At 49.9% G+C, this 27,389-nt stretch overlaps 1 protein-coding gene across 2 annotated transcripts in view; it reads right to left on the bottom strand.

The window, feature by feature from the left end:
• TRAPPC8 (trafficking protein particle complex subunit 8) overlaps window positions 1-27,389 on the bottom strand; it is a 170,714-nt gene that overhangs the window by 60,732 nt on the left and 82,593 nt on the right. For both annotated transcript variants that reach the window (XM_075353322.1, XM_075353323.1), the window contains 5 exons: window positions 23,029-23,160; window positions 21,737-21,961; window positions 5,515-5,623; window positions 4,988-5,182; window positions 4,189-4,349 (listed from right to left, as the gene is read on the bottom strand). In XM_075353322.1, coding sequence (XP_075209437.1) covers window positions 4,189-4,349; window positions 4,988-5,182; window positions 5,515-5,623; window positions 21,737-21,961; window positions 23,029-23,160 — 822 coding nt within the window. The remainder of the gene's footprint in view (window positions 1-4,188; window positions 4,350-4,987; window positions 5,183-5,514; window positions 5,624-21,736; window positions 21,962-23,028; window positions 23,161-27,389) is intronic.

The following is a 27,389-nucleotide window of genomic DNA, read 5'->3' as shown; positions in this document are numbered from 1 at the left end:
CCCCCAGCGGCAACAGATCTCCTGAAACACGTCCTGGTGAAGGGACCATTCCCCTGGGTCCATACCCTGGCTGCCAAGATATGTTAGCGATTGGGTCGGGGTTAGATTTGACTTTGAAAAGTTGATGATCCACCCGAAACTCTGGAGAGTCTCCAGCGCAACGTTCAGGCTGTGTTGGCATGCCTCTTGAGAGGGTGCCTTGACAAGTAGATCGTCCAAATACGGGATCACAGAGTGACCTTGCGAGTGCAGGACTGCTACTACTGCTGCCATGACCTTGGTGAAGACACGTGGGGCTGTCGCCAGCCCGAAAGGCAGAGCTACGAACTGAAGGTGTTCGTCTCCTATAACGAAGCGTAGAAAACGCTGGTGCTCTGGAGCAATCGGCACGTGGAGATAAGCATCCTTGATGTCTATAGATGCTAGGAAATCTCCTTGAGACATTGAGGCGATGACGGAGAGAAGGGATTCCATTCGGAACGTCCTGGTTTTTACGTGCTTGTTGAGCAGTTTTAGATCCAGAACGGGACGGAATGACCCGTCCTTTTTTGGCACCACAAACAAGTTGGAGTAAAAACCGTGACCCTGTTCCTGCAGAGGGACGGGGGTCAGCACTCCTTCCGCTTTTAGAGTGGACACCGCTAGCAGCAGAGCATCGACTCGGTCGGGAGGTGGAGAAGTTCTGAAGAAGCGAGTTGGAGGACGAGAGCTGAACTCTATCCTGTACCCGTGAGACAGAATGTCTCTCACCCAACGGTCTGTGACCTGTGGCAGCCAAACGTCGCCAAAGCGGGAGAGCCTGCCACCGACCGAGGATGCGGAGAGAGGAGGCCGAAAGTCATGAGGAAGCCGCCTTGGTAGCGGGTCTTCCGGCTGTCTTTTTTGGGCGTGACTGAGTCCGCCAAGAATCTGAGCTCCTCTGATCCTTTTGAGTCCTTTTGGACGAGGAGAATTGGGACCTGCCTGAGCCTCGAAAGGACCGAAACCCCGACTGTCCCCTCCTCTGTTGGGGTTTGTTTTGTCTGGGCTGAGGTAAGGATGAATCTTTACCCTTGGAGTGTTTAATGATTTCATCAAAGCGCTCACCAAACAGTCGGTCACGAGAAAAAGGCAAACTGGTTAAACACTTTTTGGAAGCAGAATCTGCCTTCCATTCTCTTAACCACAAGGCTCTGCGTAAAACCACGGAGTTGGCGGACGCCACTGCCGTACGGCTCGTAGAGTCCAGGACAGCATTAATCGCGTAAGACGCAAATGCAGACATTTGAGAGGTTAAGGGTGCCACCTGCGGAGCAGATGTACGTGTGACCGTGTCAATCTGTGCAAGACCAGCTGAAATAGCTTGGAGTGCCCATACGGCTGCGAATGCAGGAGCAAACGACGCGCCGATAGCCTCATAGATGGACTTCAACCAGAGCTCCATCTGCCTGTCAGTGGCATCCTTAAGTGCCGCCCCATCTTCCACTGCAACTAAGGATCTGGCTGCAAGCCTGGAGATTGGAGGATCCACTTTGGGACACTGGGTCCAGCCCTTGACCACGTCAGGGGGAAAAGGATAACGTGTATCCTTAAGCCTTTTGGAAAAACGCTTATCCGGATAAGCGTGGTGCTTCTGGATTGCTTCTCTAAAGTCAGAGTGGTCCAGAAATACACTTAATTTACGCTTGGGATACCTGAAATGGAATTTCTCCTGCTGTGAAGCTGTCTCCTCCACAAGAGGAGCAGGGGGAGAAATGTCCAACATTTTATTGATGGACACTATAAGATCATTCACTATGGCGTCACCATCAGGTGTATCCAAATTGAGAGCGGTCTCAGGATCAGAATCCTGATCAGCTACCTCCGCCTCATCATACAGAGAGCCCTGCTGGGACCCTGACCAGTGAGATGAAGTCGAGGGCCGCTCATAGCGAGCTCGTTTAGGCTGTCTGGGACTGTCGTCCGTGTCAGAGCCATCACCCTGGGATGCATGGGACACTCCCGGATCCCGGAGCTGTTCCAACTGAGGGGGACCAGGGAGCAATGAGTTAACAGTGCCCATGGCCTGAGTTACTGGTCTAGACTGCAATGTTTCAAGAATTTTAGTCATAGTCACAGACAACCTGTCAGCAAAAACTGCAAACTCCGTCCCTGTCACCTGGACAGTATTCACAGGAGGTTCTGCCTGGGTCACCTCCAGCAGAGGCCCCGGCCGAGCAAGTGCCACAGGGGCCGAGCACTGCACACAGTGGGGGTCAGTGGAACCTGCCGGTAGAACAGCCTCACATGCGGTACAAGCAGCATAGAAAGCCTGTGCCTTGGCACCTTTGCTTTTTGCGGTCGACATGCTGTTGTATCCTCTGAGTAATCTAGGAGGGTATATAGGAGAGAATCACCGCGACCGTACAGTGCAATGTATAGCTGCAAGCATAAAATACAAATATACACTTCGGCACCAGTGGGGGTCAGCCCTTGAGGGCAGCTTACCGCCCGCTAAAAAGCGGGTGTGTGGGCACCAGAATCCCGTGTCTGGGTCTCCCAGTCTCCTCTCTCCAGCTCAGACTGCACACAGGAATGGCTGCCGGCGTCCTGTGAAGAGGGGCGGACCGTGGGCGTGCCTCAAACAAAGTGCGGGAAACTGGCGTCCCACTGTGCCCAGTGTGAGGGCTGGAGTATGCAAAGCAGACTCCAGCCCTCTGCGCTGACATTCTGTACAGCGTCCCGCCCTTCCCCTGACTGGCAGGCCTGGGGGCGGGAACGAAACGAAACTAGGCCGCAAAAAGCCGGGGACTCGAGTAATAAGCGCGGCCGTCATATATGCACGGCCAGCGCGGAAGTCCCCGGCGCACCACAAGTCCCAGCCGCGCCGCAGCGCTAAAAACTGACAACAGCGGCCGCGCGGCAGTTTCAATACATGTCCCCTCTCAGCAGAGCTGTAGATAGGAATGGCACCAGCGCGCAGCGCTGTTGTCCCCGGCGCACTAACACACCCAGCAATGCTGCGGTGTGGGCGCGATATATACGGGGACACAGAGTACCTTGACGTAGCAGGGCCTGTCCCTGACGATACTCAGCTCCATTCCAGCAGATTCCCCAGGGGCTGTGGATGGAGCACGGTCTCAGTGCCTGGAGACCGGTAAAATCCCACTTCACCCAGAGCCCGAAGGGGGATGGGGAAGGATGCAGCATGTGGGCTCCAGCCTCCGTACCCGCAATGGGTACCTCAACCTTAACAAACACCGCCGACAAAGAGTGGGGTGAGAAGGGAGCATGCTGGGGGCCCTAGTATGGGCCCTCTTTTCTTCCATCCGACATAGTCAGCAGCTGCTGCTGACTAAACAGTGGAGCTATGCATGTATGTGTGCCTCCTTCGCACAAAGCATGAAAACTGAGGAGCCCGTGATCCCACGGGAGGGTGTATAGCCAGAAGGGGAGGGGCCTTACACTTTTAAGTGTAATACTTTGTGTGGCCTCCGGAGGCAGTAGCTATACACCCAATTGTCTGGGTCTCCCAATTAGGAGCGACAAAGAAATTGTTTGTTCTTTACAAGACTAGCTATTTTCACCTTTGAGTGGGACAATGACCCTAAGCTTAATTCCAAATAAGCAAAAAAAAATGGGCTACGCGAAAAGAACAGCAAGGTTTTGGAATGGACCAGCCAGAGCCCAGACCTTAAACCAATTGAAAATCTATGGGTGACCCGAAGAGGGCGCTGTACACAGGAGATGCCCTCGTGAGAACACATTTGGAGCACTACAGCACGGAAGATGCGGGCAAAAATAGCCAATTCTAGATGTGCCATGCTGAGACTCCTACCCAAAAAGCCTGACGTCAGAAATTCAAATGGTACTTCAACAAATTAAGGGTGTGTATATTTATGCAACCACATTATTTTACTTCATTTTTCTTTTTCTACCTAAAAGATTTTTTTTTCGTGTGTGAATTAAAAATTGTACAGAATATAGGTGAAATTAAAGGTGGAAAAAAAGTTGTGAAATTAATCTTCTTGGTAAGATTTTTTTTTTTACATGACAAACTTCTGCCATATTATCAGGGGTGTGTAGACTATTTATATCCACCGTAGTATATAGGTCAATAAACTGTAAAAGCAAGGCAATAAGAAAAAGGGAGCAGGCTCATTCCACTGTCTAATCCTCATCAACTCCATAAGAATGTAACACTATACAGGTAACACACGCCCACACCACCTTTGCCAGCGGATCCTTTTCATTGGTGATCGGTTCCTGTAGTTCTTCATTTTCCTTTTGACTAAAATCTTTTGGTTGAAATTTCCACAGGAGGGACAAGTCCGCCAATAAGAGTGGGACCTTCAGGGGGTTTTTGAAGGACACCTCTACGGTTATTGGCTCTGTTAAAACAGGAAAAATCACGATTGTACTTCACGCACCATATAAAGATGACACAGCTAAACACTTGTGATACAAATTAATGTTAACTTTTTAGATTACACAACATGTAACGCTTGTAAATAAAGCTCCGAAGGCATGGCCAACAAGAACAATCCAATTGGCCAACTACAACGTTTTAATGGATTGCCGACTGGCGACTTGTTTACAGAGGCCAATGACCGGGAATAAAGGTTTCTAATGATTGCTTGTGTGCAAGTCATCAGCCATTGAAAATGGCCACTTTGTATGGTAAATCAATTTTTTCCCAGATTTCCTTTAGCAGTAATACAGGTCTATGCTCTTACATTCATGATTTTCATACTTTAGCATTTCAGAGTGCAACAATTTTTTTTGTCACTTCGTATTGTATAGGTGGTTGAATTATATAATAAGGAAACAGTGTTGAGGAAGCAAGCTGTAAGCAGGAAAAGTGACATATCGAGAGAATTCGGGAAATTTGGAATTTATCTTTTCCAAACATATCCATAGGCATAAATCTTTAAGATTCACTAACCGTTTTCCATGTTTATACTGCATGATAAAATGCATTTCTCTTTAAAGTCTGCATTTCATCCTGCATTTGTAGTTTTTACATTACCTTGTACAACAGCAAGAGGAAATTTGGAGTTATCTGAATTGCTGCTTAAACAATACTGCGTTGGCTGAAAGTTGACGGGAAGGACGCCTCTATTCACCACTGCTACCACTTGTTCTTCCAGCTCCTTCCACTGCTGAGAAGATTCGCCATCATACTCCTGATCAAGACTGACATGCGTCGCCGCCTGCTTCTCTCCTTCATTCAGAGGGAATAAAAAAAGTGTCTCATCAGGGTTGCAGGCAAGTAAATTCCTCAGTAAAAATACAAAAAACAAAAACCCTTCCCTCTGTCAATAAACAATGAAAGCACTTTATGTGCCAAAAAAGGAAAACAAATGCTGCAAGAACATACTTGCAAGATAACGACTGTGTATAATTTTTTTATTGGCACTTCTGTATGCAAAACATTTTCAGGACCCGAGAGCAATAAAGATCTACAGATTACACAACATCCACTGCACAAATGTGTTACCATTTTATGGGCGATCCAATCTAACTAGAGGAGATGTCCATACTGTGGATACTGACCTTCAGCTGGCCGTCTGTCATGACCAAAGAAGACGCGAGTCTCAGAACTATTGATATATGGTAATGGGAGCTGAGGTAAGGGGCTATCCGGAGCCTGGTGACACACATTCTGGAGGGACACAAAGTACAGAAATAAAGTCAGGAATATGACAAATCAAACAGTGAAATGGGGTTCTCTATAAAAAAGGGATTGGTAGGATACGCCATGGCTTTCTGAATAATGGAGGCCTGACCGCTGAAAAGGGGCAACATCACTAAAGCAGCTGTGACACCTTTGAGAGTGGAGGATTAGCACACCTGCGTTAAAAAAACGCACCAATAACGCAGGTGTGTTTTGGTGCATTTTTTTCATGTTGGTCCCTGCGTTTTTTAATGCCTTTACAGCAATAAAGCACATTGAAAATGAAAAAAAAAAAATAGCTAATACAGAGATAAATATATGATATATAGAGGGATAAATACATAGATCCATAGATGGATAGATAGAGAGATAGCTATATAGATAGATAATAGATATTTAGGGGAATAGATAGATAGATAATAGAGGGATAGATATTCCAGCTTTATTTAGGATGTTTCCCCCCACACATACTGCACTTCTTGCGGCCAGTAATGTGTTCACATCAGCGGACGTGAGAAATGTCCTGGAGTTACCCGCAGCCTCGCTCAGGAGCTGCATTCAGCACTCGCTCACTGACCGAGGCCATGGAGAACTGTCACACGCGGCTGGAGCAGGGCTGGAAGCGCAGCGGGACATCGCTGTGGATTACGTCAGAGCTGTGTGTTTCGGGGGGTTTAATATACTGGATAAAGAGGGGCTTTTTGTCTTTTATTCAAAATAAAGGATTTTTCGGTGTGTGAGTGTTTCTTTACTTTCAGATTAGTGACGGTGTGTCATAGACGCTGCCATAACTAATCTTGGACTTAGCGGCAGCTATTGGCTGCCGTTAACTCCATATTACCTGGATTGCCCCTGTATCACGGCATCTGGAAGAGCCGGGGACACTCCGGGACTGTCGCATAAAGGATGCGACAGTCCCGGGGCAGCTGCGGCTGATGTTCTCAGCTGCGGGAGGGTGAGGGGGCATTAACCCTGTCCCTCGCTCTCCCCAGCCTGAGAATACCGGGCCGCCGCTGTGTGTTTACCCAGCTGGAAGGTAAAAATACAGCGGAGCACACGTTTTTTTTTCTCTTCTTCCTCCTGTCCTAGTGACATCACTTCCCTGCAAAACACAGGAATAACGCACATCACTTGCTACCTGCGTTATTCCTGCGCTATTTTATGATTACATTACAGTCAATGGAGTGAATAATGCAGTTAGCTGCAAAAAAGACGTGACATGCTCATTCTGTTTCTTAAGAAAATCTACTGAAAGAATTTTCTTAAGAAAAAAAACGCAGTGTGCGCACAGCTAATTTTTTTTGCCATAGGTTTTGCTGGGGAATGTCTGCAGAAAGGTTACAAGAATTTCTCAAGAAATTTCTGCCGCAAAAACGGACCAAAAACGCAGGTAAAAAACGCAGTGTGTGAACATAGCCTTAATCTTATGATGCCCCAGGGTCCGAGCCAGGCATGTCCACTGATCATCTAGTGATGGCAAATCTTCATTATGTGTCATCGCTCTCTGCCATTGGAATAACCTGAGTGCCATGATGCTGACACCCAGATAAGCAGGTCACACTTTTCTAGACAATGTAGCGACATACACAGCAAAGGATTAAAGGGATTGTCCAGTCAAATTACATGGATGACATATCCTCAGTAAATGGTCGTGGCTAAAAGCAAAATTTGGGACAAAGTTTGCTGCTTAAGTGTTTCTAGATTTTTTTTCCAAATGTTTTTATGGTTATTGATGTATAATTATAAGCATTTCATAAAATGTCAAACTTTTAATTAGTAACACATCAAGTTTATATAAAGACTCATTATTTATAGTGTTGACCCTCATTTTTCAAGATTATCAGCAAATAACCCTGGCAGCTAAATATTCGCTTCTGGGCCAAATCCTGCCTGATGTCACCTACCCAGGTCTAATCAAGGTTTGGTGTTTATTGCAAGTTGCGCTTGACCATCCACTTATTGAGGATTGACCACACGTTCTCAATGGAGTTTTGTGGCCATGGACCCAACATTTCAATGCGGTGTCACTTTTCCTTTTAACTTGGTGCTACATCATGTTGGAAAAAGCATTGTTCATCACTAAATGGCTCCTGATGATGATTAGTTACCATTCTGTATTCATGGCCATGCTCTTGGGCAAAATTGTGAATGAGCCCTCTGCCTTGAATTAAAAGGGGGCTTCAGGGTAAGTTACTTTGCAGTAAGTACAGTGATTGGACTGCAGAGGACTGGGGTACAATTTTTTTCTCTGAAAGTCCCCTTCAGACCATTTGAGATATCTGGGAGAATAATTGTCCAGAGAAGAAAAGCTGAACGCTACCATGAGTCCTGTATCATGCCTACAGTAAAGCATCCAGAGTCAATTCATGTGTGGAGGCTTTTCATCTCCAAGAGCAACTTCTCCCAATGATTTAGAAGCAATTTGGTGATGAACAATGCTTTTTCCAGTAGAAGGGCTCTTTTCCACTTGCGATAAAAAACGGATTTTTGTGTACTCACCGTAAAATCGTTTTCTCTTAGCCATCATTGGGGGACACAGGACCATGGGTGTTATGCTGCCTATCCATAGGAGGACACTAAGTAGATGCAAAAGCATAGCTCCTCCTCTGCAGTATATACCCCCTGGCCGGGCCAGGCAACCTTAGTTTTAGTACACAAGCAGTAGGAGAAAAAAAAAAAAAAACAGTAAAAACTTCTCAACAGAGGAACATGAGAAAAGAAGAGTCATAACCAAATAAGGTACTGAGAGAACCAAGGCCCAACAGGGCAACAGGGTGGGTGCTGTGTCCCCCAATGATGGCTAAGAGAAAACGATTTTACGGTGAGTACACAAAAATCCGTTTTTCTCTGACGCCTCATTGGGGGACACAAGACCATGGGACGTCCTAAAGCAGTCCATGGGTGGGAAAAATAAAAACAAGACAACGCAACCAAAGGACTAGGAACCAGTCCCAGACAGCCTGGAGCGCCTACTGAGAGAGGTGCTCTACTGCCGTCTGCAGAATTTTCCTACCCAGATTTGCCTCAGTTGAAACCTGGGTATGGACTCTGTAATGCTTTGAAAACGTATGTAGGCTAGACCAGGTCGCAGCCTTACACACCTGTTCCACTGAAGCCTGATGCCGAATGGCCCACGAAGCGCCAACTGCTCGCGTGGAATGAGCCCGCAGCCCACTAGGAATGGGCTTGAGTTGCAAGCGATAGACTTCCTGGATTGCAGAGCGAATCCAGTGAGCCAGAGTCGCCTTTGAAGCTGCCTGTCCCTTCTTAGGCCCCTCAGGAATGACGAACAAAGAGTCTGTTTTCCTAAAGGGGGCTGTCCTGGATATGTAATATCTGAGAGCTCTGACGAGGTCTAACGAATGCAGAGACCTTTCCACCCTATGAACCGGGTGTGGACAAAAGGAAGGCAGAACAATGTCCTCGTTCAAATGAAACTGGGTAAGAACCTTTGGAAGGAAATCCGGAAGGGGGCGCAGAACCACCTTGTCCTGGTGAAAGCTCAGAAAAGGCTCGCGGCAAGAGAGAGTGCTGCTAGCTCCGAAACCCGTCTGATGGACTGATTGCCACCAGGAATGTTACCCTACAGGACAGAAGAGTAAGGGAGGATTTCCTTGAGGGGTTCAAAGGGAGACCTCTGGAGACGGTTGAGGTCCCATGGTTCCAGCGGCCGTTTCTACGGGGGAACTAGATGGGAAACACCCTGGAGGAAGGTCTTGACTTGCGGTTTTTGAGCCAGGCGGCATTGGTAGAAGATTGAGAGCGCTGAGACCTGCCCTTTAAGGGAACTGAGAGCCAATCCCGCTTGCAAGCCAGACTGTAGAAAGTCGAGAATTCTGGGGATGGCCAGAGGCATAGGCTGGACGTTAGTTTCCCTGCACCATGAAAGGAAGATTTTCCACGTACGGTGGTAAATGCGGGATGAAGCAGGCTTTCGGGCGCCGATCATGGTGGAAATAACCGCGGGGGAGAATCCCGCTCTTGTTAATACCCAGGTCTCAATGGCCATGCCATCAGCTTCAGGGCTCTGGTGTTCTGATGGGAAATGGGCCCTTGGGTCAGCAAGTCTGGGACGTCTGGAAGGCGCCACGGTGCGTCTGTGAGCATTTGTACTAATTCGGTGTACCAGGCGCGCCTGGGCCAGTCCGGTGCCATCAGTATCACCGGGACTCCCTCTGCCTTGATCTTCCTGATTACCCGCAGCAGCAGGGATAGAGGTGGAAATATGTAAGGCAGGCGGAAGTGGTGCCAGGAGCAGACTAGAGCATCCGCGCCGATGGACTGCGGGTCGCGTGACCTGGCTATGAACGCGGGTACCTTTGCATTCAACCTTGAGGCCATTAGGTCCACGTCTGGTGTGCCCCAGCGAGTGCAGATGTGTAGAAACACATCTGGGTGGAGAGACCATTCTCCGGCGGCCAGGCCTTGGCGACTTAGAAAGTCTGCTGCCCAGTTCTCTACCCCCGGTATGTGTACCGCTGATATCACTGATCCCGACAATTCGGCCCAGCTGAGGATCGAGGGCCTCGAGATGAGCCACTTTGCTGCGGGTGCCCCCCTTCCGATTGATATAGGCTACAGCTGTCGCATTGTCCGATTGGACTCGAATCTGACGATTCGCTAGCAGAGGGCAGAACGCTATGAGCGCGAGGAAGATCGCACAGAGTTCCAAGATGTTTAAGGGTAGGAAAGACTCCTGGGGCGTCCAACGTCCTTTAGCAGTGTGGTGCCGGTACACTGCTCCCCAGCCTAGGAGGCTGGCGTCAGTGGTCAGGACCAGCCAGTTCACTGAGAGAAAAGATCTCCCCTTCGATAGGGATGAGGACCGAAGCCACCAGCGGAGTGCGTACCTGACTGAAGGCGTCAGGTGAAGATGTCTGTCCAGGGAGAAGGGGCTCTTGTCCCAGGCCGCTAGAAGGGTTTGCTGCAGTGGGCGGAGGTGCAGTTGAGCAAAGGGTACTGCTTCCATAGCTGTCACCATCCTACCGAGCACTTTCATGCTGAATCGAATGAAGCGAGACGGAGGACGTAGAAGGCAGCGTACCGCTCGTTGAAGAGCGATCGTCTTGTCCTGAGGGAGAAGGATCAAGCCCCGACGGGTGTCCAGGGACATGCCCAGGAAGGTGATGGATCGTGATGGGATCGGGGATGATTTGTCCAGATTCCTAGCCACCCTAAGCGGGATAGGGTGTCCACAGTGATCTGTACGCTGGTTGAGCAGTAGCGGAAGGAGGGGGCCTTGATGAGGTCGTCCAAGTAAGGGAGAACGACTACTCCCCTGGCGTGAAGGACGCTCATGGTGGCCGCCATGACTTTGGTGAAGACCCTTGGTGCGGTGGCAAGGCCGAAGGGTAGAGCTATGAATTGAAAGTGGGAGTCCTGAATTGCGAAGCGGAGGAACTTTTGGAGATCTGGGGCGATAGGTATGTGCAGGTACGCGTCCTTGATGTCTATGGAGGCGAGGAATTCCCCTTCGACCATGGATGCAATAATGGACCTTAGGGACTCCATTCTGAATCTCCGTACGTTCACATGTTTGTTTAGGTGTTTGTGGTCTCCAAAAAAGGATGGGTCAGTTCAAAGAGGTTGGAATAAAACCCCCCGAACTTCTCGTCGTCTGGGACAGGTATTATCACTCCTGCTGTTTGGAGCGAGTGGATTGCTGAGAAAAAAAGCTTTGCGTCGTTTTCGAGTCTTTGGGGGGTTTGAGAGAAAGAACCGACTCGGGGGTCGGGTCCGAAATTCTATGTGGTAACCGGAAGACACAAGGTCTCGCACCCATTTGTCGTCTGAGGCGGCAGCCCAGATGTGATGAAAGAGCCACAGTCGACCTCCTACAATGAGTGTGTCTTCCGGGGCGCCGAAGGAGTCATGAGGGGGGAAAACGTTGTGGCCGAGTCTCCCTAGTCCTGGACTGTTTCGGTCTAGGCTGCCATGATGACGTGGGTTTCGGGGAGAGCTGAGGTGGTCGGTCCCTGCGTAGTCCGCGGACGGTGGCGGGGACAGCACGGGATGTCGACCAACCAAATGAGTTCCGAAAGGAGCGGAACGAAAACTGTGGACGTCTGGTGAAGGACGTCCTGGACTTCAGCTGGGGGAGGGAGGTACTCTTTCCTCCCGTGGCGTCAGAAATGAGCTTGTCCAGACGTTCGCCAAACAATCGGTTTGGAAAAAAGGGAAGGCCCGTGAGAGACTTCTTGGAGGCAGAGTCCACTCGCCATTGTCGGAGCCAGAGAGCTCTACGGATGGCTAAGGTATTTGAGGCGGCAAACGCTGCGCAGGTAGCAGAATCCATGGAGGCCTGCATGAGGTACTCCGCCGCAGCGGCAATTTGAGCTGTTACCTCTGTGAAGGTATGAGTGAACTGGGATTCCTCAAGCGAAGTGTTAAGGGATTCTGCCCACACCGAGATCGCCTTTGCGACCCACACAGCGGCAAAGGAGGGCGAGAGGGAGGAACCCGCAGCCTCAAAAACAGAGCGGGCGAGGTGCTCCACCTGTCTGTCTGTCAAGTCCTTGATGGCTTTGTGGTAAGGCGGGAGACCGGGGGGGGGGGTGGTCGACCGAGGGAGCGGATCGACCCAGCCCTTAGGGGCAGGTGAGGCAAAAAAGGTACCGGGACTCCATGAGTTTTCGGTTATCGAAGCGCCTGTCAGGCTTCTCCCTTTGCTTTTGGGGGGCTATAGGCGCACAGGACTCACATGGAGAAGAGGTGTGTTTACGTGGTAGCTCAGCGTGGCAGGCAGTGCAGGCTGAATAATAGACTATGTGGGCCTTAGCACTCTTAGTGCCCTTAGAATTCTGCATGTTCCTAATAGGAGTATGCCAGGAGGGGGAGCAATGCTCAGCAGAGCTACAAGTGAAGCAAGCACCTCACCAGAATCAGCAGATAGCCCTGTCCTCAGGAAGGATTAAGCTCTATGGAGATCTTCGCACGTTTTCCTGGGGGGGAAGGGGGCTTATCGCGGCCGCGGGGGGCGGGGCTTAGTGATAAAAGAGCGCGAAGATGAAGTCAGTGTGCCCCCCCCTGCTGTGGGTAGTAAAAAAAGGCGGGAAGGGAGCTTCTGATAGTTTTCCTCCCTCTCCCTCCAGTCAGCACACAGCTTGTCGCTGGTGGTTATCAGCTGGCTTTTCTGCTAGAGCAAATAAACAGTCCCTGAGCCCTGGGCCCTCCCCCTGCCACCAGGAAATTATCTGCAGGACTTTCTGCAAACAGGAGTGACTTCCCCCCTCCTCCAGCCAGCAAGCTAGAGAAAAGTTAACACTGTGTGTGCAGGATCCTTAGGGCTCTCCTCCTTGCACTCAGCAAGGGACTCTCTCATAATAAATACTGTAAATGTCCCTGGGTGATCAGCGAAAACCTTTTGGGGTTTCCTTGCCCTCTTAAAGGAGAAGTCTATTGCAGTTTGATCATCTGGGGAGGCGGATACCAAGGAATCCTCTTGGTATAAACAGCATTCTCCCTCCTCCAGCTCTTCAGAAGCCGTGGAGCGTGTCGGAGAGCCTGCCCTGCGTGCTCCCGAGTTAGAGCCCGCTGGAGACACCTGGCCGTGTGCTCTTTTCCTGATCCCTGCAACCGGTGAAGCATGTGCCTGGATTACCTCAGAAGGATCCTCCATAGGGGTATCCTCAGGCTGCGTTCCGTCCAGGGACCCCAGAAGGGTGTGTAGGACGACATTGCATAGCCAGCACCAGGTTCTGTGACAGTTTTTCCATGGATTGGGACAGAAACTGTGCCCATTCCGGTGGGCTGGGAGCTCTAGGCTCTGGGCTGATCGTTGCGGCGGTGGCGGCGGGGGGGGGGGGGGTGTCTTCTTTTCTCCCTTTGTCTGGGAAAACAGTCAGGGGGGGATCTCCCCTTAAAACACTGCTTCAGTCCAGGCAGTGAAAATAGCATTGCTGTGCCATATTCAACTCAGAGCCTGCAAAGAGGGGCTGAGGAATTGGGCTATAGGGGCAATGGCCTCTACCCTGGGCTTTGGAAAATCGGTGTCTGTGGAACCAGTCGTCCAGCCCAGGATCCAGCGTCTTAGGAGGGGGTACATCGAGGCAACACTCCACGTTCCCGCCCGTTGATGGTAGTGGGAGATCGGTCCCAAAAGGAAACAGTCGCCCTCAAAAAATAACAAACCTTGAAAGGAAGTGCCTCCTACAGACACCAAGCTAAAACGGAGGTTGCCTGGCCCGGCCAGGGGGTGTATACTGCAGAGGAGGAGCTATGCTTTTGCATCTACTTAGTGTCCTCCTATGGATAGGCAGCATAACACCCATGGTCCTGTGTCCCCCAATGAGGCGTCAGAGAAATAATCACTGTGATACTCGCCCTGAAAACTTGGACGAATATCATGTGTATGGTCTGCGTTTTTTTTTTTTCTCACCTGGCATCCGTATGACATGCGAGAGTCATGAGTGTCGTGCGAGTGTGTAGATTTTTCTCACCAAGGTTCCGTGTGACATGTGTATACCATCTGTATCACATGCGTATGTAATGCCATGCAATATTTTTCTCGCACCCCTAGCAAGTCTGGTGCGATCTACGAAGCCATATGAATGCTGCGCTTTAAACCTCAGCACAATCAGAGCTGAGGAAAAAATAGCAGAAGGACACTGCCTCATTGATTAACACTGGTGCGAGTGCAATCCTATGTTTTATCGGATCGCACTTGTACATGAAAATCTCAAGTGGAAAAGAACCCTAATGGAGACCGTATCACAAGGAAAATGTACTAACTAAATGGCTCAGTGATAAAAAAATTGAAATCCTGCATCCATGGTCAGGAAACTCCCCAGATCTCAATCCCATTGAAAACTTGTGGTCTTTCCTCAAAAAGGAAGACAAACCAGAATACAGAAATTGTGATAAACTCCAAGCACTCATTAGTCAAGAATGGGTTGCAGTGAGTCAGGATTCTGCACAGAAGTGAATATCCAGTTGCTCGGGGAAGTACAGAGGGCTTGTAATATAAGGGACAATGCTGTAAGTACTGAGTCTTTGCATAAACTTGATAAATTTTTCAATAAATGTATAAAATCTGATGAAATACAGTAAACACAAACATTTGAACTTAGTGAAAACTAAAATTTGTGTCAATCCCAGAACTTTTGGCCATCGTTGTAGATCATCAGTATCAGAATGGTGGATGTCCAACACCCGAACTGATCAGCTGTTATTCCCTCTGGCAGCGGCTGGATGTGAATATTGAGGAGCTCAAGTGTCCTCTTGTTGCTATACAGCTCAGCTCACTACTTACACGCAGCTGCTGCTGGAGCCAATAACAGCTGATCAGTTGGGGTGCTGGGTGTCAGACCCCAAAAGATAAGATATTGATGACCCATTCTAAATATAGGTCATAAATAGATCACCAGACGGTCTGTTTTAAGCCAGAGAATAATGAGTGGCATCCCAGTGACAAGTCGCATGCACATAATTATCTGTTTATACTTGCACATCACTTGTCTACATTACTTATATCATTGAGGTTTGGCTCCCTCTAGAGTTGAAGACTATTAAATGTTCAATGTTGAATAGCTCTCCAAGATTGATGGGCCTTTCTTGGGATAGATCACCAATAGCAGATCGGTGCGGGTCTATTTCTCAACACCTCACCAATCAGCTAGTTAAAGGGGCCCTGTTGATACAGTGAACACCGTATTGCCTTCATAGTTTACCAAGGACAGCCTTTGATTCCAGTAGTAGAAGCTGGACCTGGCACTGCAGCACAGAGCCTGATAAACTATGAAGGGGCCTCCTAAATAAGCTATTAGGTAGCAGTCCCTGAGTGTCAAGGCAGCCATCAATCTTAATCCTAATTATAAGAGATTGTATTTGACCAGTTCTATAAAACCAACATATTCCACAGTACTGAAAACATTGCTATGTAATTACACACAATCCAATTTCAGAGTACCAAAAATTTTATTCAATTGATCCATCCATACTTTTCTCTACTTTGGGAGGAACCTAATGAAAACATGAGGAGAACATACAAACTCCATTGGATGTTAACTTTGGATGGATATGAAGGACATCCACACCACATTGTGTCTAGCAAAAAAAGAGAATTTTGTTTACTTACCGTAAATTCTTTTTCTTATAGTTCCGACATGGGAGACCCAGACCATGGGTGTATAGCTTCTGCCTCCGGAGGACACACAAAGTACTACACTAAAAAGTGTAGCTCCTCCCTCCGAGCATATACACCCCCTGGATGACCAAATCTAGCCAGTTTAGTGCAAAAGCTGAAGGAGGACATCCACCCACAAGTAGAGATAGAGTTAAACCCGGAATAACCGGAACCTCTGTCTACAACAACAGCCGGTGAAAACACACGGAACAAGAACTGCCAACAGGCAACAGGGAGGGTGCTGGGTCTCCCATGTCAGAACTATAAGAAAAAGAATTTACGGTAAGTAAACAAAATTCTCTTTTTCTTCATCGTTCCTTATGGGAGACCCAGACCATGGGACGTCTCAAAGCAGTCCATGGGTGGGAAATAAACAGAAACTGAGAAGTAGGCAAAACCTAACTTCACAAATGGGCGACAGCCGCCTGAAGGATGCGTCTGCCCAAGCTCGCATCTGCCGAAGCATGAGCATGCACTTGGTAGTGCTTCGAAAAGGTGTGCAGACTAGACCAAGTGGCAGCCTGACAGACCTGCTGAGCCGTAGCCTGGTGCCTGAAAGCCCAAGAGGCACCGACAGCTCTGGTCGAGTGCGCCTTAATCCCCGGCGGGGGAGGCACCTGAGAACATTGGTAGGCATCGGATATGGCCGACCTAATCCAACGAGCTAGGGTCGGTTTAGAAGCCGAGAGACCCTTGCGCTGACCTGTGGTCAGCACAAAAAGAGAGGTGCACCGCCTAAGAGCAGCGGTGCGTGACACATAGATCCGGAGCGCCCGCACCAAATCTAAAGTATGCAACGCCTTCTCAAAGCGATGCACAGGGGCCGGACAAAGGGAAGGCAATGAAATGTCCTGGTTAAGGTGGAAAGGAGACACCACCTTAGGGAGAAAGTCCGGAGTCGGACGGAGAACCACCTTGTCTTGGTGAAAAACCAAAAAGGGTGACTCCGAAGAGAGCGCAGCCAAATCAGAGACTCTCCTGAGAGACGTTATGGCCACCAGAAAGACCACTTTCTGTGAAAGTCGAAACAAAGAACCCTCCCTAAGAGGCTCAAAGGGGGGTTTCTGTAAGGCCGTGAGGACCAGATTAAGGTCCCAGGGATCCAGAGGCCGCCGGTAAGGCGGAATGATGTGAGATGCGCCCTGCATGAAGGTGCGCACCTGGGCCAGTCGGGCGATACGCCGCTGGAACAACACTGACAGAGCCGAAACCTGTCCCTTGAGGGAATTGAGGGATAGTCCTAGCTGCAGACCGGACTGTAGAAAGGACAGGATGGTCGGCAAGGAAAACTGCCAAGGAGCATGGCCGGAAGAGCGACACCAGGACAGGAAAATTCTCCAAGTCCTGTGGTAAATCCTGGCCGAGGAAGACTTCCGAGCCTGAGTCATAGTGGAGATGACCTTGGAAGGAATGCCTGAAGCCGTCAGGATCCAGGACTCAAGAGCCACGCTGTCAATCTGAGAGCCGCAGAATTCTGGCGGAAAAACGGACCTTGTGAGAGAAGGTCTGGGCGGTCCGGGAGATGCCACGGCACCTCTACGGACAGACGGAGCAGGTCTGGGTACCAAGCTCGCCTGGGCCAGTCTGGAGCAATGATTATGACCCGACGGCCCTCCATTCTCATCTTGCGCAGGACTCTGGGCAAGAGAGCTAGAGGGGGAAAAACGTAGGCCAGACGGAACTGGGACCAATCCTGAACCAGCACATCTGCCGCCAAGGCCTGAGGATCGTGGGAGCGAGCCACGTAAACCGGGACCTTGTTGTTGTGCCGGGATGCCATTAGATCCACTTCCGGAGTGCCCCACTTGCGGCAGAATGACCGGAACACTGCCGGATGCAGGGCCCACTCGCCGCTGTCCACGGTTTGACGGCTGAGATAATCTGCCTCCCAGTTTTCTACGCCTGGGATGTGGACTGCGGATATGGTGGACTTGGAGTCCTCCGTCCACTGAAGGATACGTTGAACTTCCAACATTGCTAGGCGGCTGCGAGTCCCGCCCTGGTGATTGATGTAGGCAACCGCTGTCGTGTTGTCTGACTGGACTCGAATGTGCTTGCCCGCCAACAGGTGGTGAAAGGCTACGAGAGCTAGGAGCACAGCTCTGATTTCCAGCACATTGATCGAGAGGGCTGATTCGGACGAAGTCAAAGTGCCCTGTGCTCGGTGGTGGAGAAACACTGCTCCCCAGCCGGATAGACTGGCATCCGTGGTGAGAATCACCCAGGACGGGGCAAGAAAGGAGCGTCCCTGGGACAGAGAGAGGGGCCGAAGCCACCACTGAAGAGAGCTCCTGGTCTGTGGCGACAGAGCCACTAGCCTGTGCAAGGAAGAGGTCCACTTGTCCCAACAGCGGAGAATGTCCAGCTGCAGGGGACGCAGATGGAACTGGGCAAAGGGAACCGCTTCCATTGACGCCACCATCTGACCCAGCACCTGCATGAGGTGCCTGATGGAATGATGGCGGGGCCTCAACAGAGAGCGCACCGCCAGATGAAGGGACTGCTGTTTGACTAAGAGCAGCTTCACAAGTGCCGGCAGAGTCTCGAATTGCATCCCTAGGTACGTAAGCCTCTGGGTCGGAGTCAGAGTGGATTTGGGCAGATTGAAACAAAATTTCTCACGAAAAATGTAATACAAGGAGTGAGCGAGACACTCCGCTGACAGTCTGCACTGGATGTAGCCTTGACTAGAAGGTCGTCCAGGTAAGGAATCACTGCCAACCCCTGGAGGTGCAGAACCGCAACCACTGCTGCCATGACCTTGGTGAATACACGAGGGGCCGTGGCTAACCCGAAGGGGAGAGCCACGAATTGGAAATGTTCCTCTCCGATTGCAAAACGTAGCCAACGCTGGTGTGAAACTGCAATTGGCACATGCAGATAGGCATCTCTGATGTCGATGGATGCTAGAAAATCTCCTTGGGTCATTGAGGCAATGACCGATCGCAGAGATTCCATGCGAAAGTGCCGCACCTGAACATGCTTGTTGAGAAGCTTGAGATCCAGGATGGGCCGGAAGGAACCGTCCTTCTTGGGGACTAGGAAGAGATTTGAGTAGAAACCTCTGAACAGTTCCCGGGCGGGAACCGGTACAATTACTCCGTTGGCCTGCAAGGATGCCACGGCCTGGGAGAAGGCGGCGGCTTTGGAGCAGGGGGGAGTGGACAGAAAAAATCTGTTTGGCGGGCTGGAAGAAAATTCTATCCTGTAGCCGTGGGAGATGATATCCCGCACCCACTGATCGGAGACGTGTTGAAACCACACGTCGCCAAAGTGGGAGAGCCTGCCACCGACCAAGGACGTTGCTGGCGCAGCCAGATAGTCAAGAGGAGGCTGCCTTAGTGGCAGCGGTCCTCCGTTCTTCTGAGGACGCGGCTTCGTGCGCCAGCTGGGTTTTCGATCCTTGGCTGAGTTAGTGGACGAGGCTGAGGGCTTAGAGGATGACCAGTTAGAGGAACGAAAGGAACGAAACCTCGACTGGTTCCTGCCCTGGACAGGTTTCCTGGTTTTAGTTTGTGACAAGGAAGTACTCTTCCCGCCAGTAGCCTCCTTAATTATTTCATCCAGTTGTTCACCGAACAGCCGGGACCCAGCAAAGGGGAGCCCAGCAAGGTACTTCTTGGAAGAAGCGTCTGCTTTCCACTCTCGAAGCCACAAGATCCTGCGGATCGCGAGGGAATTAGCGGAAGCCACCGCCGTGCGGTGAGAAGCCTCCAGAATGGCAGACATGGCATAGGATGAAAAAGCCGAAGCCTGGGAAGTTAAGGCAACCATTTCGGGCATAGAGTCCCTGGTGAGGGAATGCATCTCCGCCAGAGAAGCAGAGACGGCCTTAAGAGCCCACACTGCTGCAAAAGACGGGGAGAACGAGGCCCCTGCCGCTTCATATACAGATTTGGCCAGAAGGTCAACCTGGCGGTCAGTGGGATCCTTAAGTGAGGTGCCATCGGCCACAGATACAACTGTCCGGGCTGAGATTCTAGACACCGGAGGATCTACCTTTGGTGAATGAGCCCACTCCTTGACCACCTCTGGTGGAAAGGGAAAACGGTCATCAGAACTACGCTTTGGGAAGCGTTTGTCAGGACAGGCCCTGGGCTTGGTCACAGTGGCCTGAAAACTGGAGTGGTTAAAAAACATACTCCTTGCTCTCTTAGGTGAGGTAAACTGGTGTTTTTCTACCAGAGAGGCTTGTTCCTCTGACACTGGTGGATTGAGGTCCAGTACGGAATTAATGGACGCAATCAAGTCACTAACATCCGCATCACCTTCAGATAGATCAATGGGGTACATAGAGGTAGCGTCCGAGCCCACAGTAAAGGCATCCTCCTCGCCCTGCGATTCAGCTCGTGAATCAGAGCCGTGGGACGAGGAAGGAGAAGAGTCCCTGCGTCTCCGTTTAGGAGGACGGGGTCTGGGAACAGATGAAAAATCCTCTGTGAGCTCTGCAGAGAGAGTCGGAGCAGCAGAGGCGCCCTGAGAAGGGGGCTGATGCATGCTCAGCAGAGTCCGGGACAGCTGTCCCATGGAGTCGGCAAAGGACTGGGAGATAACTTTAGAAAACGAAGTTACCCAAGCCGGGGGTTCAGCCACCGGGGCTGGAGCAGCCGGAGGGACCCCTGGGGAGACTCCAGGCTGAGGCACCACCATGTTAGAGCAGGCATCACAATGTGGATATGTGCTCGGTTCAGGCAGTACGAGCTTACATGCAGTGCATATAGAGTAAACTACAAAGCCTTGCAGCCTTGCTCCTAGTGAGAGACATGCTGCTGAGGTGGAGGTTCTGCAGTAAGAACACACTCCTTCAGAATGACCCCCAGAGAGTGTACAAGAAAGTCCACAACCAGAGGTTGTGGCTTACCAGACCGTTTTGTGTGCCCTCCGGATTCCACAGCTTGGACCCCCAGCCAGATGCAGAGCTGCAGCAGCCAGTGCCAATCAGTGTGTGAACGCTGATAAAATGGCGCCGGAGTGAGGAGGGGGGGCGGGGTTTAGTCCAAGAGCGGGAACCGGAGGGCCAAAGAGAAATACAGGGGAGGGAAACATCTCCTCAGAGAGGAGTGTCCTCCCCTGAGCTGAACGGCCAGTGGGCGGCGCCGCACTGTCCCTCTGCATGACTGACATGCAGGGGCAGTGAAACCGAAAGTAGGCCGCAGCCGAAGCCGGGGCCTAAATTTTTCCATGCGGCCGACAAGCAGGCACTCTCGGCGCGGTTCTCAGGAGAAAACCAGAGAACCGGCCGGAAATCACAGCAAAGTTAAATAACACACTCTCCCCACAATAAATGTACAAGGAACCCCTCAATAACGTCTCAATACTTAGCTTATGAGACGCAGGGCCAGGTCCCTGAGGGGTGAGCGCTCCGTCCGGCAGGGTCCTGAAAGGGCTGCGGATGGAGACCGGTCTCCTACAAAGCAGTGAGAACCGTGATGGCTCCCACTTCAAGCCAGAGCCCGAGGGATGGTGAAGGAGCGCGGCATGTAAGGCTCCAGCCTTGTAAAATCAACCTTAACAGCACCGCCGACACAGTGGGGTGAGAAGGGACATGCCGGGAGTCCAGCTTGGACCCGCTTTTCTTCCAACTCTTTGAAATCAAAAATCAAAAATCAGATGAGAATGCATGTGTGTGTGACCTCCTGAACACAAAGCATTGAACTGGCTAGATTTGGTCATCCAGGGGGTGTATATGCTCGGAGGGAGGAGCTACACTTTTTGTACTTTGTGTGTCCTCCGGAGGCAGAAGCTATACACCCATGGTCTGCGTCTCCCATAAGGAACGATGAAGAAATGTGACTTTTGCTCTCTGCTTGCTAGATTGCCAATTTGGTTTCTTCCACAAAAAGTGAGGGTTTACAGAGATTTAGCTCCTAGGCTAAATAAATACTCTGCTGGATCACAATAGCCGCAAAAATGTACCAGTAAGTGTGTGTGCATAATTACTAAGAGAACCATGAATGCTCTGTACAGTGAAGCCTTACCTTATACACATAGAGATACTCCCGGAGAAAAGTTCCTTGCTGTAATGCTGGTTGTTTGCTGTCATTAATTAAAATATGCCTGAAGGCAGAGACCGCATTGTCCAGCTGGCGTAACGTCACCGACTGTCGGCCAATGGTAAAGTTTATGTGGTCCTCCGCTAATGACCAGCCTTTTCCTTTGTACACCTGCATTGCCTGGCAATAACATCTGAGGGCATGTTTTTTCTGGGTGCAAAAAAAAAAACCAAAAAAAAAAAAAACCAACAAAAACATTTGAAGATTGAGAAATCAACTTACAGAATTCAAATTGTAAATGTTTTACTCCCAAACTTTTTGGAAATTTGGGAAAACACTAGATATGTGTAATGTTTCTGCAATATATATATATAGTAAAAGGCGATTGTGGCACAATATGAGACAGTTTCCTATTAATGTCATCCCTACAGCACCAGTTTGATATTTGTCACTTTATTTCAGAAGTCAAAACACAATCTACTGTTTATTGGTGACCAGTAGATTGTGACGAATGACAGTCAGCTCCTTTTCAACTATTATTTCTACATACACCCTCAGAGTTGGGCCAGCACACACGGGGTGATCCACCACAAGACACAGAAGCTTCTTGAGAAGGCATTAATGAGGCGCAGCATGGACTAAATGACCAGGAAGGCCAAGAGGGCCAACATGTGGGCCGTTGTCAGGTGCATTTATAGGTTACAGCGGTTGTCCAGTAGGGACAGAATGGAATGGGAGTGCAGATGCCCAACAGTCAGTCTATTCATGTTCTATGGGGCAGCTGGAAAAAATGTAAGCGCAGCACTTAGCATCCACTCGGGGAATGAAGGGGATAAAGATGTGAAAGCAAGTTAAGTATGGGGAATGAGCCAGGAACATCCTATATTAATTTTAAAAGCTGTATTTCAGCTTACATTGGATAGAGATTCAGACTTCTGAGATGTCATGTGTAGATGGCTCAATCTAAGCATGGTGTGAACTGTGAAGTGGAGGTGACTGGTAATCAATGTTTTTTAATAGTATAACTGGAACAGAGCTGGGGTCCATAAACTGTCTGGACATCTGGATGTGAGCGGAGCAGTCAGGTTAGACACCTGGTGACATTGGCCCTTGTATGACGGGAATATTTCCCTAAGTAATAAACAAGAACGATGAGGGCCCTCCTCTTTATCACGGAACCAAAATAAACATCATTGGGTCTTTGGGAGCCTCCAAGATGAGCAAGATTTAATACACATTTTTAATATTTTTTTTGCGTGTGTCTTTGGAGTACCCACCTGCCCTGCTTTACTAAAACGATGGCCGGCCAGGATCATATGGAAGGCGAACTTCCGCACCATAGGGCTCTTCATGTTGATGAAGCAATGAGCTGCCTGCTCAAGAAGTAGTGCACTCCGGAGGTCCGAGTCCTGCGATCAAGTAAACAGTCAAACGGATTAATTATTTAGCGGGATTGAGTGTCATGGGACATACGGTCTGAAGACATATTTCTCAAGTAACAATAGTATTAAAAAAAGAGAATTTTGTTTACTTACCGTAAATTCTTTTTCTTATAGTTCCGTATTGGGAGACCCAGACCATGGGTGTATAGCTTCTACCTCCGGAGGACACACAAAGTACTACACTTAAAAGTGTAGCTCCTCCCTCTGAGCTTATACACCCCCTGGTGAGCCAGACCCAGCCAGTTTAGTGCAAAAGCTGAAGGAGAATAGCCACCCACAAGTAGAACAGAGCAAAAGCCGAAACAACCGGAGACTCTGTCAACGACAACAGCCGGTGATAACACGCGGAACAAGAAAATTGCCAACAGGGAGGGTGCTGGGTCTCCCAATACGGAGCTATAAGAAAAAGAATTTACGGTAAGTAAACAAAATTCTCTTTTTCTTTATCGTTCCTTTGGGAGACCCAGACCATGGGACGTTCCAAAGCAGTCCATGGGTGGGAAATAAAACGAAAAAAGGCAAGAAGTAGGCAGAACCTAACTTCACAAATGGGCGACAGCCGCCTGAAGGATGCGTCTGCCCAAGCTCGCATCTGCCGAAGCATGAGCATGCACTTGGTAGTGCTTTGAAAAGGTATGCAGGCTAGTCCAAGTGGCAGCCTGACAGACTTGTTGAGCCGTAGCCTGGTGCCTGAAACCCCAAGAGGCACCAACAGCTCTGGTCGAATGTGCCTTGATCCCCGGGGGGGAGGCACCTGAGAACTCTGGTAGGCGTCCGAAATGGTCGATCTAATCCAACGGGCTAAGGTCGGCTTAGAAGCAGAAAGGCCCTTGCGCCGACCTGTGGTTAGCACAAAAAGAAGTGCACCGCCTAAGAGCAGCGGTGCGAGACACATAGATCCGGAGCGCACGCACCAGATCCAGAGTATGCAGCGCTTTTTCAAAGCGATGAACAGGAGCCGGACAAAAGGAAGGTAGGGTAATGTCCTGGTTAAGGTGGAAAGGAGAGACCACCTTAGGAAGAAAATCCGGAGTTGGACGGAGAACCACCTTGTCTTGATGAAAAACTAAAAAAGGTGACTCCGAAGAAAGCGCGGCCAAATCAGAGACTCTCCTGAGGGAAGTTATGGCCACCAGAAAAACCACTTTCTGTGAAAGACGATGCACAGAGACCTCCCTAAGAGGCTCAAAGGGGGGTTTCTGCAAAACCGTGAGAACTAAATTAAGGTCCCAGGGATCCAAGGGCCGCCGGTAAGGCGGAATGAAGTGAGACGCGCCTTGCATGAAGGTGCGGACCTGAGCCAGCCGAGCGAGACGCCGCTGGAACAGAACTGACAGAGCTGAGACTTGTCCCTTGAGAGAGCTGAGGGACAGTCCTAGCTGCAGACCGGACTGTAGAAAAGACAGAAGGGTCGGCAAGGAGAATGGCCAAGGGGGATGGTCGGTAGAGCAACACCAGGACAGGAAAATTTTCCAAGTCCTGTGATAGATCTTAGCAGAGGAAGACTTACGGGCCTGAGTCATAGTGGAGATGACTTCAGAAGGAATACCAGAAGCCGTCAAAATCCAGGACTCAACAGCCACGCCGTCAATTTGAGAGCCGCAGAATTCGGGCGGAAAAACGGACCTTGTGAGAGTAGGTCTGGACGGTCCGGGAGATGCCACGGCATCTCTACGGACAGATGGAGCAGGTCTGGATACCAAGCTCGCCTGGGCCAGTCCGGTGCAATGAGGATGACTCGACAGCCCTCCATTCTGATCTTGCGCAGAACTCTGGGCAAGAGAGCTAGAGGGGGAAACACGTAGGACAGACGAAACTGGGACCAGTCTTGAACCAGTGCGTCCGCGGCGAATGCCTGAGGGTCGTGGGAACGAGCCACGTAAACGGGAACCTTGTTGTTGTGACGGGATGCCATTAGGTCCACGTCCGGAGTGCACCATTTGCGGCAGATTGACTGAAACACTGCCGGATGCAGGGCCCACTCGCCACTGTCCACGGTTTGACGGCTGCGATAATCTGCCTCCCAGTTTTCCACGCCTGGGATGTGGACTGCGGATATGGTGGACTTGGAGTCCTCCGCCCATTGAAGGATGCGTTGTACTTCCAACATCGCCAGGCTGTAATGGGGGAGAAAAAAAGGCGCAATAGGGTTTTACCCGGTTTACAGAGTAAAAGAGGATAAAGACAGTGCACTCACCTGGCCGGGTTGTGCCAGTCACAACCCCTTTGTTAGCGTGGATGAGCAAATAGGTGGTTCTGCAGCGGCCCCGTTATAGAGCAAATTTTTAGATATGAAGGACTGGAGAAAACGGGTTTAATGCCACGCTAAAAACCACGAGCATGTATAAATCAAATTATTCTCTTTATTTAGATCATTCCTACACGTTTCAGAGGCTCATCTGCCTCCTTCCTCAGGGAAAAGAATCTTAGAGACAGAGAGGGTTTATCCTTATGAAGCAGCAAACAGAGAAAAAAATGTGAAAGCAACCAATCATGACATCATCATTACATATGTTCCTGGGCGATGACTCATTGCCTCGTGGAATAAGGCTATGTCATAACATATACAACACAAATTTCAAAATATTTCGCATAAGAGGCAATGAACAATAATAAAGGATAAAAAAAAAATGAAAAATGAATAAAATTGAATAAAAAAAAATTCTATTTGAATGAATGCTTGTCTGTGTTTCATTTTTAGAAAAAGAAGGGAATTTTGTTTACTTACCGTAAATTCCTTTTCTTCTAGCTCCAATTGGGAGACCCAGACAATTGAGTGTATAGCTTCTGCCTCCGGAGGCCACACAAAGTATTACACTTAAAAGTGTAAAGCCCCTCCCCTTCTGCCTATACACCCCCCGTGCATCACGGGCTCCTCAGTTTTGGTGCAAAAGCAAGAAGGAGGAAAAGTTATAAATTGGTTTAAAGTAAATTCAATCCGAAGGAATTTCGGAGAACTGAAACCATTCAACATGAACAACATGTGTACACAAAGAACAACAGCCCGAAGGGAACAGGGGCGGGTGCTGGGTCTCCCAATTGGAGCTAGAAGAAAAGGAATTTACGGTAAGTAAACAAAATTGCCTCCTTCTTTGTCGCTCCATTGGGAGACCCAGACAATTGGGACGTCCAAAAGCAGTCCCTGGGTGGGTAAAATAATACCTCGTAATAGAGCCGTAAAACGGCCCTTTCCTACAGGTGGGCAACCGCCGCCTGAAGGACCTGCCTACCTAGGCTGGCATCCGCCGAAGCATAGGTATGCACCTGATAGTGTTTTGTGAAAGTGTGCAGGCTCGACCAGGTAGCCGCCTGACACACCTGCTGAGCCGTAGCCTGGTGCCGCAAAGCCCAGGACGCACCCACGGCTCTGGTAGAATGGGCTTTCAGCCCTGAGGGAACCGGAAGCCCAGAAGATCGGTAAGCTTCGAGAATTGGTTCCTTGATCCACCGAGCCAGGGTTGATTTGGAAGCTTGTGACCCTTTACGCTGGCCAGCGACAAGGACAAAGAGTGCATCCGAGCGGCGCAGGGGCGCCGTACGAGAAATGTAGAGTCTGAGTGCTCTCACCAGATCTAACGAGTGCAAATCCTTTTCACACTGATGAACTGGATGAGGACAAAAAGAGGGTAAGGAGATATCCTGATTGAGATGAAAGGGGGATACCACCTTAGGGAGAAATTCCGGAACCGGACGCAGAACCACCTTGTCCTGGTGAAACACCAGGAAAGGGGCTTTGCATGACAGCGCCGCTAGCTCCGACACTCTCCGAAGTGATGTGACTGCTACTAGGAAGACCACTTTCTGCGAAAGGCGTGAGAGAGAAATATCCCTCATTGGCTCGAAAGGTGGTTTCTGAAGAGCCATCAGCACCCTGTTCAGATCCCAGGGTTCTAACGGCCGCTTGTAAGGAGGGACTATGTGACAAACCCCCTGCAGGAACGTGCGTACCTGTGGCAGTCTGGCCAGGCGCTTCTGAAAAAACACAGAGAGCGCTGAGACTTGTCCCTTAAGAGAGCCGAGCGACAACCCTTTTTCCCAATCCGGATTGAAGGAAGGAAAGAAAAGTGGGCAAGGCAAATGGCCAGGGAGAAACACCCTGATCAGAGCACCAAGATAGGAATATCCTCCACGTCCTGTGGTAGATCTTGGCGGACGTTGGTTTCCTAGCCTGTCTCATAGTGGCAATGACCTCTTGA

The sequence above is a fragment of the Anomaloglossus baeobatrachus genome, chromosome 6 (assembly GCF_048569485.1).
Source record: "Anomaloglossus baeobatrachus isolate aAnoBae1 chromosome 6, aAnoBae1.hap1, whole genome shotgun sequence".
NCBI classification, from domain to species: Eukaryota; Metazoa; Chordata; class Amphibia; order Anura; family Aromobatidae; genus Anomaloglossus; species Anomaloglossus baeobatrachus.
The sequence above is the reverse complement of the archived record's forward strand: the minus strand, read 5'-3'. Positions and strand labels throughout refer to the sequence as shown.